Source organism: Candida dubliniensis, chromosome 2 (assembly GCF_000026945.1).
Source record: "Candida dubliniensis CD36 chromosome 2, complete sequence".
Lineage (NCBI taxonomy): Eukaryota > Fungi > Ascomycota > Pichiomycetes > Serinales > Debaryomycetaceae > Candida > Candida dubliniensis.
Window position 1 is genome coordinate 107,838 of NC_012861.1, and position 13,892 is coordinate 121,729.

General features: G+C 36.2%; 6 protein-coding genes across 6 annotated transcripts; 2 read left to right on the forward strand and 4 right to left on the reverse strand. All coding sequences in view use genetic code 12, as the record gives it.

Annotated features, from left to right (window-relative positions):
• Window positions 1-120: 120 nt before the first annotated feature.
• On the reverse strand, window positions 121-1,080 carry CD36_15570 (conserved hypothetical protein; the record flags this gene model as incomplete). The annotated part of the gene is made up of 1 exon (XM_002417992.1): window positions 121-1,080. One exon carries the CDS (start codon window positions 1,078-1,080, stop codon window positions 121-123), a length of 960 nt encoding a protein of 319 aa, XP_002418037.1.
• Window positions 1,081-1,168: 88 nt separating this feature from the next.
• On the reverse strand, window positions 1,169-2,197 carry CD36_15580 (allantoate amidinohydrolase, putative; the record flags this gene model as incomplete). The annotated part of the gene is made up of 1 exon (XM_002417993.1): window positions 1,169-2,197. The coding sequence occupies one exon, from the start codon at window positions 2,195-2,197 to the stop codon at window positions 1,169-1,171; it is 1,029 nt and encodes a 342-aa protein (XP_002418038.1).
• A 698-nt stretch (window positions 2,198-2,895) lies between these two features.
• Window positions 2,896-6,228, forward strand: CD36_15590 (conserved hypothetical protein; the record flags this gene model as incomplete). Its single annotated transcript, XM_002417994.1, has 1 exon — window positions 2,896-6,228. One exon carries the CDS (start codon window positions 2,896-2,898, stop codon window positions 6,226-6,228), a length of 3,333 nt encoding a protein of 1,110 aa, XP_002418039.1.
• A 375-nt stretch (window positions 6,229-6,603) lies between these two features.
• On the forward strand, window positions 6,604-10,062 carry CD36_15600 (conserved hypothetical protein; the record flags this gene model as incomplete). Its single annotated transcript, XM_002417995.1, has 1 exon — window positions 6,604-10,062. The coding sequence occupies one exon, from the start codon at window positions 6,604-6,606 to the stop codon at window positions 10,060-10,062; it is 3,459 nt and encodes a 1,152-aa protein (XP_002418040.1).
• A 199-nt stretch (window positions 10,063-10,261) lies between these two features.
• SOD4 (secreted cu/zn superoxide dismutase, putative) lies at window positions 10,262-10,963 on the reverse strand (the record flags this gene model as incomplete). Its single annotated transcript, XM_002417996.1, has 1 exon — window positions 10,262-10,963. The coding sequence occupies one exon, from the start codon at window positions 10,961-10,963 to the stop codon at window positions 10,262-10,264; it is 702 nt and encodes a 233-aa protein (XP_002418041.1).
• A 1,702-nt stretch (window positions 10,964-12,665) lies between these two features.
• SOD5 (secreted cu/zn superoxide dismutase, putative) lies at window positions 12,666-13,352 on the reverse strand (the record flags this gene model as incomplete). Its single annotated transcript, XM_002417997.1, has 1 exon — window positions 12,666-13,352. The coding sequence occupies one exon, from the start codon at window positions 13,350-13,352 to the stop codon at window positions 12,666-12,668; it is 687 nt and encodes a 228-aa protein (XP_002418042.1).
• Between the last annotated feature and the right edge of the window lie 540 nt (window positions 13,353-13,892).

The window sequence follows — 13,892 nt, forward strand, 5'->3', positions numbered from 1 at the left end:
TTTCAACGAGAGTGAGAGGAGAAGCTCGGTGAAAGGACTCGTTCAGCAGATACTATTGGACAGTAACTATATACAGGAAATACATAGAAACAAAGCTTTAACTAACACACAACTCCCTGACTATAAATGTATTTCATATATACGTATTTCAGGAGTATTAACATTAAACCAGCAGTTGGATTGAATAGAATGTGGATCAGACTCAGTTTCCATAACCGACCATTTGCCAGAAAACCATACATCTAGCTTCAGCTCCCATTCTTTTATAGTATCAACGTTTCGTATTGTAGCCGCAATTACTGCAAATTGTAAATTGTTATTCGAAAACAAGTCTTTGATAGTTTGACATAATGGGTCTAAGATTCTCGTATCATATGTGATATCTGCCGCCACAAGATAGTCCACATGTTCCTCAACTGTTGTTTTCTCACCCCATATCAACTGTTGGCATTGTATAATACTGGAATCGTTTAAATTATTTAACCTCAATGTTTCCTGTAAATTGTCAAATACATTAGTAGATCCGTCAGTCATGATCAACTTTTTGATATTGTGATAGTTTTTAGCAAGAGCCAAACTCACCAAGCCAGTACCACATCCTATTTCCATAACAGTTTTGTTTGCGAGATTGTATGGCGGACTATCTTTGGCATTTAAGAAATTGGATAAATAAAGTGCTGCTTCCCACGTTCTTAATCCTGTTGTGTTACTTCCTGAGATTAGTTTAGGGGTTTCCTTTATGGTTATTGTATCCTTGTCATTGCCATTGTATTGTTGGTTAAATCCCGATATAAAATATTTGATAACATCTGTTTGTTCCGGGCCTAGCTCCCTAGCGTTCAAAACTTCAGGATCACAATACAGTTCGTATAGCTCGTCTGAGGTGTCTTCGTTTGAAGATTCAATATGTTTGATGTATTCTTTCAATACTGTCTTCACATAATAAGGGTTTAGTGGCAACACTGTCTGGATACAATGAACAAACTCTAATTGAGCGTCATATTTCAAATCGTCAACAGTGAATGATATATATTTTGCGGGGACTCTTTGTTCAATCAATGAAAAAAAACGTCTATTCATTGTAAGAGCAGGTTTACAAATGGATGTATATAAATTGACCCAACTAGAGAATTTTTTTTTTTTTCTTCTCTTTTTCTCGTAACTCTCATCAAGCCTTTACACCAAAGGCACGAATTCTTTTCACACCACCATCTGGAATTATAGTCAACTTGATATGGGAATATACTTTTGAATCATCTTTGACTTTGAATGTATGTTCTTTGTCAGCACTAGTTTTGGAGTCATCCACAACCACTTCCCAAGAATCAGAGTCTGCTTCGATCTTTGACTCGTCATCAACCTTAATACCTTTAACATTTACTTTTTGGGGAAAGTTACCTCTAAAATGTGCTGTATCGACCACAATTTCCAGTAATTTAGCAGGAGCACCTAATCTGACAATAACCCAATCAGTATGGCCCGGCTCTCTTGATCTTTTTGTTTCCCACCCATCAGACATATCATGGCCACGTCCTGGTAATAATAGATTATCAGCAGTACCAAAATGTTGGTCACTAAACTTGATGGCCACACCTCCATTTTGAACAGAGGCAAAATCGGTGACAGAACTTGATGATTGATCAGTGACTGGTATGACTTGTCCGTAGAGTCTAAATCTGGCGATCCCACCATCCGGGTACATTCTCAACCTAGCATGTGTGTAATTCTTGTTTGTCAACGAACCTCTAGAAAAGAAATGTTTCTGCAGTGGGCCACACTCGACTTTGGCAATGACCTGTTCCCAATCTTCTTCTTTAACATTCAGTAAGTTTTCGTCACTGGCATCGAAATTTTGCAATGCTTCAACGGAAATATGTGGCGCATGATTACCATTGAAAAAGGCAGTGTCAACTTCACAGGCAATCAACTTTGCCGAACTAACACCTAGTTTGAAAATAACCCAGTCGGCATCGGCTTCGTTGTGTCTTCTGGTCTCCCATCCATCGTACCATGCACCAGCATACGTAAACCTGGTGGCATCTCTGATTGGTGGCTTTGGTTTAATCAAATTCTCAGCGTCAGCAAACCACTGATCAGAGAAAGATAATATTTTACCACCGAGTTTTTCTCCAATAACATCAGTGTATTGTGAAACAACCTGCTTTTGAAAATCGTCTTGAGAAAGCACGTTAGTCATTGAGAGTGTTGTAGATAATGTTCAAAAAAAAATATGAGAGAATATGTAAGAAATCAAAAAACAGTTGTAGAAAGGAAATATGGATTAATTTATAGTCGAGACTCTTTTGAAAAATGCAATCTTTGATTCGGGGTTGTCCGAAACAAATTTTTCTATGATAGCCGCATCTTGAGCCAAAATGGATAGCCGATAACCGATTGGTAGCTCCAAGTACTCCACAATTGGAAATCAATCCCGCCAACAGTTTTTTGACATCTTAATGATGACATTATCTGTTTACACCATTAGAATAGATATTCTAGTAATTCTTTAATACTTGAAGACATAGAAGTGTATATAAAAAAGACATACAAACCCATTTGAATCCAATCGAGTTAATCACACTATGAATAATCATGCATACCCCCCCCCCCTCCCTTCCCTCCGGTTTTATCATAGATTTTTATAGCCGATCAGGACCAAAAAAAAAAAAAAATTATACTTTTATGTTAAAGCCGATTACACATGTATATTTAATGACAAGCAACCAAATTGACATGTGCTATGGGGCTTATATTAAACAAACAATGGAAAACCATAAACAAGTTTGAGACGACTATTCAAATTTTTCTGAAAATGATTATTTATATATACCTGCTTGTTCAGTCCTTTCTTTGTACTTTTCTTTCTTTCTTTCTGTAATTATTGTTGTTTCCACAATGCCACCTGCAGAGTTACATGATAGTGATTTACTGTCAGTTGCTTCATCAACCGCACCTTCAACAGCTCAAGAATCCTTAGAAAATGAAAACATTCCTGTTCAGTTGGATGAACTGAAATATGTGGGAGATAATACTGAGAACTTTATTGTGAATGCATATTTCCCAGAAGGCGACGAACGTAATTTTGCCTACACAATCATTAAAGAAGAGCCTGAAATAAAACCTAGCTTGTGGAACAAATTTTTAGATTTTGTTTGGCCAGATTATATCCTCAAACATTTAGATTATCCTTCCTTCAAAATCACATTTCGTAGCTGGTGCCAATTGTGGGTATGTACAGTATTAACCATTATCCCAGCAACAAGCCATTGGATGGGCGGTGCCGCATACTTAATAATCGTTTTAGGGTTTATCACCGTTTCTGGCGGAACCTCAATTGCCATGAATACACTTTCCAGTATTGCGGGGTTTATTGGTGTTATTATTGCATTCCTCCATCATGTGATTACAACAAAAATTATTAACCACTTACATTATGGAATCACACCAGAAACACTCACCAAAAACTTGGTCGAAGAAGGTCTTTGTCATTTTGATTCCAGTTTAGAAGATTGTATCCAAGATCAAATTTTCACTGGCAGATACATTACCACCACTGGTTCGGCGGTTACCATTCTTTCAATAATCACATGCACATTTATACTTGGTAATATGAGAGAGCATTTGCATCCATTATGGGCGTTAGTCTATGTTTCTGGTCAAATTGCCATTTGTATATTTGCCTGCTACGGCCACTTTCTGCCGTTGTTTGATCCGTTGGAAATTGGTTATGTTGTTATCAAACCTTTTGCATTGGGGTTTGTTGCAAAGATAGTTTCAGCTTTGCTTGTGTATCCAACCACTTCAAATTGGACCTTCTTCAACGGTTATACCAAAATATTGAAAGGATTGAAATCGTCTCTGGAAAAGAATGCCAAGTTCTTTAAAACCATGAAACCTTCGGCATCAAATTTTGGCAACTACAAAGCGTTCAAAAAAGAGATCCTTAAGCTTCGTGGATCTATGGCGCCCTTGGAAATAGTTGCATCTACTATCTGGTTGGAATATTCGTATGGGAGATTTGATGTTGGTGACGTGGGAGAGTTTAGGTCTTTATTAAAAAATTTATTTACATCGTCATCAACTTATACTTATTTTTACCAATTATTGGAAGAGCGGACTCATTTTGTTAGAAACGAATTTGCCCTTGTGAGAAAAAGGTCTAACGCTTCGTCTCAGTTTGCCCGGAAACCGGCATTTGATAAAACTGATCTTTCATACACAGATGTGGCAGAATACGAGTTGAAACAAAGACTGAAAATTATGAAAAGCAGAATTATACTTCAAGGAGAAGAGGACAGTAGACTTACAACTGTAGTAATTGACGAGATAGCAACCAGAATTTCTCAATATTTCTCAGGATTATTGGATAATGCTGACAGCAGTATCGAAGTCATAGCTGAATGGTTGGAAGCTGCTAACGATTTCAGAATATTCTCCTGGGTTCCTGGTCAATGGAGCAAGCATATATCGGTACAAAAACAATTAAATGCTAAAGTCGTGGAAGCAAAGCTGGAGTTGGAAATTGAACTAGCCAAATTTGATAATGTGGAAACCCTTAAAAAGATTATGATTGATTCCTCCAAACCCGAGAAAGAAGTTTTATTCTTGATTAGTCAGGGGGTGTTTTTCTTGCAAATTGTCAAAAATCAATGCGAAAACATTCTTAAAGTATTGGACTATTGTATCGAACTTGATGAAAGGAGACCAACACCAAAATTCATAACCTATTTTTCAAAGACCAAGTACTCAGAACCAAAGCATTTGTCGAATAAGATTGATGTAACAAACCCTGGACTGGAAAACATTGTACGGAAAAGAAATGCTGATACTTTACCTCCAATCAACTTATTCCAGTATACGGGGTACTTGTTCACCAAATTATACAAGTATCTTATTAGTAACGAATTCTGGTTTTGGATTAAAGTGGGTGGAATCATCACCATCGGGGCAATCCCTTATTTTGTCAGGCCACTTGCAAACTTGTACTACAGAAACAGGATGATTTGGTTGGTTATTGTGATTGCAGTATCCATCAGTGAAAATACTGGATCATCAGTCTATGTTGTTTTTGCAAGATTGTGCTACTCTTTCTTTGGTGCTGTGGTAGGTATGGTTGCTTGGTATATTTCATGTGGCAATGGAGAAGGTAATTATTATGGGTATGGGGCGGTCACGGCGATTCTTTTCATGTATTTCATATATTTTAGACACTTTTCCGTTCACCAAACCTTATTACCTCAAATATTGTACTCGGTCACCGCAGTTTTGGTTTTGGGCACTTCTTGGGTTGACGCCAAATACAACAAACTTGCTAATGTCGATGTTGGCTATAAACCAGCGTATTTGAGATTTATCGGTGTTGCCATTGGGTTATGTCTTGGTATGTTGGCTGTGTTGCTCCCAAAGCCTATTTCTTCAAAAGCGATTGTTCGTAATGTTTTGGCAAAAACCATATCTGAGGCTGGTAACATACACTGTGACGTAGCCAACTTTGCCTTGGCCCGTCTTGAAACTCCTAGCTACAATATCAAGGGGAGACAAGACGCGGTTCTAAGCAACTATAGCTCCTTGTTGATGCGAATGGCGGGGTTGTCAAAGCTTATTTCGCTTAAACTAGAAGTGCCAATAGCAGGGTATTGGCCAGAAAGTAAATACAAACGATTACTGGGCTTGGTTACTGATGTTATTCAGCTCTATCTTATGTTGTCGGGTGCTCTTCAAGGATTGGATGGTCCTGAAAAATGGTTGCCGATAGTCATAAAAAGAATAGGGTTTTGTTTTCCAGACTTACAAGCTGAAGTATTTGCCAGCATTCATATGGCATCTGATTCTTTAAGGACAAAACAAGCGTTACCAAAAATTACAGAGGCCAATATCTCACTTAAGCATATGGAATTGTTGAGACAACAATGGGGGTTAAGAAGGATTTCTTTAAGTGAGAGATTCTACAGTGATAGTGCCAGCAAAAGGGATATTGTTAACAATCAGGACTCTCTGAAAGAATTGGATCATTATAAGCTTTTCAGTAACGATGGTCAATTGAACATTGTGTCCTTACTTGTTGCTCATATGATTTACAATCGTTTGGATGAGATAATGATTTTAGTCAAAGGATTGGTAGGAGAAATCTACGATTTGAATGAAAGAATATTGGTTGACGAGGATGACTACATTGAATTCAACCATGAGTTGGAATACTCTAATGATAAAGAAAACAGTGCATTATAAAGGGCTGCACTTATCATTAATCTCTAATAAGTCGCTCTAGACAACACTATATAATAATTAATGATTTAGTAACTGTGAATTACCTTGTTTGTCAATTTGTAGACTAGCTGAGAAATTAAAAGTTAGCATCTCTAAAGATATATGACATGACCAGTTATTTTGTAAATTGATCACATACGGCATATCATCATCATCAGCAGTATTGTGCGGATTTAATAAGGTGATATGACTTTTCTTTTTGTGTCTGATTGTTTCATTCAACAATGTTAATCATGTTAATATTTTTCTTAGTAGCCTTTCCAAAGTTGTTTGTCAGTTTGAAGATCTCGGGAACAACTTTATTTTTTTCGCGGAGAAACTCTAAATTCCCTTCAGATGATGTTACCTTTTTCTTTTTCCGATGTATATTTCGACATCTTAATAAGCACTATAGCAAACCTAAATGAAATGTCAAATAGCAGAGATAGTCATGAATCTTTAACATCATTAGACTCATCGTCTTCTTTGGCATCTTCAAGGGTTTCTCCAACACATGTTGATGCCCCTATACCTCTACAAGATTTAAACCAGCAAAACGATGACGAAGAATTGCAAGATGATGATAAAGATAACAATATAGCCAACGCATATTTCCCTGATGGGGATGAACGAAATCTTATACATTCAATTATGGATGAAAAAACTGAAACTAAACCCACATTGTGGAGAAAATTTCTCGATATAATATGGCCAAACTACATTTTGAAACATTTGGATTACGCCTCATTCAAAACAGTTTGTCGGAGTTGGTGCCATGTTTGGTCCTGTGCTGTTTTAACCATCGTACCCCGAACTTGTCATTGGCTTGGGAATGCAGCATACTTGATTGTGGTGTTGGGGTTTCTTTCGATATCTGGAGGGTCGTCGATCATCATGAACCTCTTGGCTAGTTGTGCCGGAATTTTTGGAATGATGGTTGCATTTATTCATCATGTTGTGAGATCAAAAATAATAAACGATATAAACCACGGAATAACGTCACAGGAGTTGGCTCAACAACTCATACAGGAGGGTAGTTGTCAAATGAATGATCAATTACAAGCTTGTATTTCGGAACAAATTTTTACCGGAAGATACATTACTACCAAAGCTGCTGCAGTCAGTATCCTATCGCTTATATCTTTTACGTTTATTGTTGGGAATATTCGACAACATTCACACCCGTTATGGGCTTTAGCTTATGTTGGTGGACAATTTGGAAATTGTATTTTAACCTGTTATGGCCATTTTTCACCGTTATATCAGCCGTTGGAAATAGGGCATATTGTCCTAAAACCATTTGGATTGTCATTAGTGGCTAAAGTTCTCTCCTCATTAATTGTCTATCCCAGCACATCAAATTGGATGTTTTTCCAAGGAAGTATAAAGTTTATGACGCAGTTACAAAAGGCAATGGACGGCAACACAAAGATGTTTAAGACATTGAAACCTTCAGCTCCAAATTTTTCCAACTACAAGGCGTACAAGAAAGATATCACCAAGTTGAGAAGTTCAATGGCGCCTGCAGAAAATGTGGCCTCTACTATTTGGTTAGAGTATTCTTACGGTAGATTTGATGTTGGTGATGTTGGTGAATTTAGATCACTATTGAAGAATTTAATTAGTTCCAGTGCAAGTTATGCTTATTTTTATCAACTATTACAAGAAAGGACATTTTATGCCAAAGATGATTTTGCAATTGTTAGGAAACAATCAAATGCTTCATCACATTTAGCCCATGGGCATGCAAAATTGTTCAGCGCCATTCAAGATTCATATAAAAAGGTGGGCAAATATGAATCTGAAAAACGAATGAAAGTATTGAGAAATAGAATTGCCATACATGGTGCTGGAAACCGAATGACATTGGGTGGGATTGACGAAGTGGCCAAGTTTATGTCCAAACATTTCACTCCATTACTAGAAAGTGCAAACTTGGGCATCCAAATTGCTATTGAATGGTTAGAAGCTGCAAATGATTTTCGGGTGTATGCATGGCTACCAGGGAAATGGAATATTCATGTACTGAAGCAAAAGGAAATGAATGAAAAAGTTTTTAAAGCTAGAGCCATATTAAGGGATCTGTTGCATAAGTTTGAAGATGTCGAGACAATGAAGAAAATGATGGTGGATTCAACCAAAAGTGAAAATGAAATGCTTTTTTTAATTAGTCAAGGTGTTTTGTTTTTGGAAATAGCAAAGCAACAGTGTGAAAATATTTTGAAAATCCTCGACTTGTGTTTGGACTTGGATGAAAGAAGGCCAGAACCCAAGTTTATAACTTTTTTCACCAAAACTCGGTATTCTAAACCAAGACATTTATCAAGTGACATGGATAAGCCAATGCCCGATTATCTAGCTAGTGATATTCAAGAACGAGATGCTGATAATTTGCCACCAGCAAATGCGATGCAGTTTTTCGGTCTATATTTCACAAAATTGTATTCGTTTTTCATCAGTAACAAGTTTTGGTTCTGGATAAAAGCTGGTGGATTAATAACTATTGGGGCAATACCATATTTTGTGCGAACGACAGCAAGTTTCTATTATCATCACAGAATGGTGTGGTTGGTCATTATGATCGCAGTTTCAATTAGTGAAAACACCGGTTCAACAATTTATGTCTTTTGTGCCAAATTGGTGTATACATTTTTTGGTGCAATTGTTGGAATGGCTGGTTGGTATATTGCCTGTGGTAAGGGTAATGGAAATTATTACGGATATGGAGCTGTAAGTGCAGTATTGTTTGTTTATTTTGTTTATTTTAGACATTTTTCGGTGCATCAAACATTATTGCCACAAACTTTGTTTGCTGTGACAGCAGAGTTGGTGATGGGTTCGTCTTGGGTAGATGCCAAATTATATCCCATGACAAATGTAAAGTATGGTTTTGAACCAGCTTATCTTCGGTTTATTGGTGTTACGATTGGATTGTGTATTGGATCGTTAGCAGCAATTATCCCCAGTCCTGTTTCGTCGAAGGCATTGGTTCGAGGAATATTGGCAGATGGACTTTCAGAGGTTGGGAATATTCATTGTTCTGTAACAAAATTTGCTTTGAAAAGAGCAGTCGATCCTCATTTTCATACTGAGCCAAGACATGATATACTCCTAGCTAAATTCAGATACTTGTTGTTGAAAGTTGCTCGGTTGTCAACTTTGTTAGTTCCCTTAAAGTTTGAATTGCCTATTGCCGGGTATTGGCCCGAGTCCAAGTATTTGAGACTACAGGGCTTGATTACCGATGTTACTCAACTTTACTTAATGCTATTAGTGGCATTTAACGAGCTCGAAGATCCTGTACATTGGTTACCAACAATTTTCCGGAGGATTGGTTTTTGCTATGCTGAGTTAGAAGCAGATATTTTTGCTACCATCCACATGGCGGCTGACGCATTGAGAACTAAGGAAGCATTACCCAAGATAACCGACGCTAATATATCGGTCAAACATATGGAACTCTTAAGAAAACAATGGGGTATTGAAAAGATATCATTAAGTGAAAGATTTTATAGTAGAATGAAGAAAACATGCACCCCCGAAAATGGTCATGAGGAAATCACAAAGGAGTTGGATTACGATAAATTTTTCAGCAACGATGGGAAACTAAACATAGTTTCATTGTTGGTGGCACATATGATATACAATCGATTAGACGAGATAATCATTGTTGTCAAGGGGTTAGTGGGAGAGATTTACGATTTAGATGAGAATGTTTTAATTGCAGAGGAAGAAGTTAATGACGATGAGGAAGACCAACCATATGCATGGCTTCTGGAGGAGGATGACGAAAACGATTTACTAATACAGAAATAATTAAAGTAGACTTTTAGAATGCATTGTTTGTTTTGTAGTGTAACTTTATAGAATACGATGATGTTTTGAATTTTACAGTTAACTTAATTACAAGTAAAGTTTGAAAAAATAGTTTAATGAAAACTGAATTACAACGATTAATTAAATAGTGTATACATTTGATTGTTGTTGTTGTTGTTGTTGTTTTGTTTCTCTTTATCTAAATTAAAGCAGCAACAACACCAGCAATACCAGCAGCCAAGAAACCACTTAATTCTGCTCTACCGGCACCACTACCTTGAGAAGCACTAGTTGATGTACCAGAAGACCCATTTGTTGAGTTTTTCGAAGATGACGAAGAAGACGAAGAAGAGTTTGACCACGTAGCAGCACTTGCGGTATCATCACCTTCATCAAGAGTGGTAATATTAGCACAGTTCAATCTAGTGTTATTGTTGGAATGAACAACAATAGATAAGCCACCAATGTAAGCTTTACTGTCTTTGTTCAATGAGAGGTAAGAATCATCATATTCAGTTTCAAATGATTCACTAGTAATATTACCATGTCTTCCAGATAAATCACCCAATTCTAAAGCAGCTGGGGTTTTAGCAGTGGCAGAGCCATTGAACGGATTAAAGTGCATACCAGTGGCAGTACAGTTTTTGGATTCTGGAACTGGCTTTTCGTGAACATGGTATGGATAGGGGCCAACACCAGAAGGCAATCCTGTTAAATCAACACTGACCAAAACTGTGCCATTATTTGCTGGTTCAAATTTGATAGTACCTTCAATATTTGATTTGGATGTTTTCTTAAATCTTGCAACCAATGGTGGGCTACCTTTGGAGTCTGTTGAGATAGGAGAATCACCGGCTAATGCAAGAGCAACAATTGGAAAAATAGACAAATATTTCATCATAATAGTTTAGGGGGTTAGGAGTATACTATTTTGTAGGGATATAAAGAAGGAGGAAACTGAATAGATACATTAATAAATGTCCAGGGGGGGGGTGGATCCTTGTCCCTTTATATACCCTTTAGTTCCATTTTATTGTATATAATTTCAGGAATAGCAATTTCCTTATATTGGAAAACCTTAGTTGTGGTGTTTTTGGTTTAAAAAAGAAAATAATCTTACTAAAAATTCTGTTTGGTGTATATTGTATATGTTATTTTTTGTTATTCCTTGGCATGTCAATTGATTTGTGGGAGAGATTAAAAATGTACAATTGAAACTCGGGTTTGCGTTTTGTGTAACACACAAACTATAATCAATAAATCCACTAAACGCTGAGTTGGGAAACAAAATACTCATGTAGTACTATTTAATTATAGTTTAAAATTCAACTTTGAGTAATGTTATTGGTTTATGTTGACATTCGTAAGTGCGATTGCAGTGAGGAGGTTATTGAGCTCTTTTGATTGGATAGATTCATTTCCAATGATTCCTTCCTTATCATTGGATAATATTCTATTATTTTTTCAACCAAAACAACTAAATTGCTAAATTATTAATGTGTAAATGAAAACTGGGTGACATTTGACTCTAATGGCTAGATTGTGTTTTGCTAGTTTCAAATTCAACTGTGCTCGTAATGGATCGTTATGCTCTTTTTTTTACGTTTAATGCCAGAATGTTGGTATTAATTCCCGTCGCCAATCGTTTTAATTTCTTTATCTAAATGTATTGTACGAAGATGAGGGACGGGGTATTTTAAAATTTTGAACAAGGCTTTCAAAACATTGTACAGAAGAATTGTAGATTAGATGAAAATATACCATGTGCCGTGTTTGTTAGCCATACTATGCGGGGGACTAAAAATTTTTCAATTATAAGGCAATGTAATAGCCCAACACAATTTTTTTGCAAGCTGGATTAGTTGCAAGAGATATTTATCTTATTATATAGTGATTGTATATACCAGACGTGATTACACTTGGAGTAATGGTTAATTGACTCACTGACAGTATTTGGTAACCATGAATTTGCTCATAAGTAAAAGGAACAGTTTTAAGGTACGTGGGTCAAATGTCCTAGCCCCCGTGCCCCTGAACGTCTCCAACCAGAAAAAAAAAAAAAAAAAAAAAAAAAAAAAAGTTGGTTTTTGCCAAGAAAAATAATGCAAGTGTAGATTAAATTGATTAAAATGTGAAGTGTGAAGGGGGGAGTTCTTAAAATGACAGATGATGATAAAACTCAGTTCACAAAGATGGTGTTTCTTGATATATGTCTACACCAGATACAATAGGAGGTTAGCTTAATTTAACATTCAAATGATTCTTTAATCTACAATAGTATTCGTTTGTTATTCGTACTTTTTTTTTTTTCACGTAGGTGTTGGAGGAAGAAGAGTGCTGATTGTCACTCAGATGTAGATAGTGTACATGGTTTTTTGTGTTTTGCTTGTAAGGGCGCTTTTTTTTATTACATTTTGCGAAACTCGGTATTCTAAATGATTATAGGAAGTCATATCATATATAAAAACTGATAAGAAAACTAATGTCTACTTTTCCATTTTAAATATACATTTCTACATAGTGAAAACAGCAACAAAGAATATTCATGTACTTGTTTATCAAGCACAAAAAGTTAAATGGCACATTTATTTTTTCTTTCCTTTTTAAATCAATGCAGCAATGACACCAGCAACACCAGCCGCCAAGAAACCATTGATTCCTGCTCTGTCAGCATTATTACCTTGAGCAGCAGTTGAAGCCATGTTAGAAGAAGTGTTGACTGAACTTTGAGATGATGAAGAAGATGAATTTGACATAGTTGTGTTAGAAGTGCTATTTCCTTCATCAAGCAAAGTGATATTAGCACAGTTCAATCTAGTGTTATTGTTGGCATGGATCACAATTGATAAACCACCAATATAAGATCTGCTGTTTTCGTTCAATGAAATGTATGGGTCATTATATTCAGCTTTGTGGGACTCACCAGTAATATCTCCATGTTTTCCAGCTAAATCACCAACTTCATAAGCAGCAGGAGTAGCAGCCCTAAGAGTACCATTGTAGGGGTTGAAATGGTTCTCGGTAGCAGTACAGTTTTTAGATTCTGGCACGGGCTTTTCATGGACATGATATGGGAATGGACCAATATCAGATGGTAATCCTTTCAAATCAACACTGACAAAAACAGTACCGTTCTTGGCAGGTTCAAATTTGATGGTACCTTCAATGTTAGATCTAGATGTCTTTTCAAACTTAGCAATTAATGGTTTGCTGTATTTGGAGTCAGTTGAAATTGGTGCTTCGCCAGCCAAAGCAAAAGTTGCAAGTAAGAAAATGGATAAATATTTCATGATGAATGTACAGCTAGATTAATTTGAATAAAGTGAAACACGATTGTAGAGTAAAGTATGGAATGAAAATTCTAACAAATTTTTACAGAGAATATTCATCCTTTTTATATTTTTCACAACCTATCTGGTGCCAAATTTTTCAGTTTGGCAATACGTGATGTTTCTATTGTGCTACGCCTAGTTTTGTTTTTGACAGTTAACTAATTATACAGTAAAATTTGTACTTTGAATATTAGCTCAATAACAGACTGATGTGGCCTCATTGTGAATGACTAAAGGTGATGGGATATTTTTAGATGCAAATTCAAATTATTCTGGCTGCATATTATTATTGAAAAAAATATTCTTGACCTTGAAAATTCGATTCTATTTCCTTTTGAAAGTTTCGTACATGCACCTCTCGTGTGATCACAATAGATTGGAAATGTCATATTGTAACAAGTGCTCTGTTCCAAGAACAAACTCATACAACAAATTGATTTGCATTAGTATTTTTGTGATCAACATATAATCAGGAGAATTTTTTCAGCTGTGGTGACC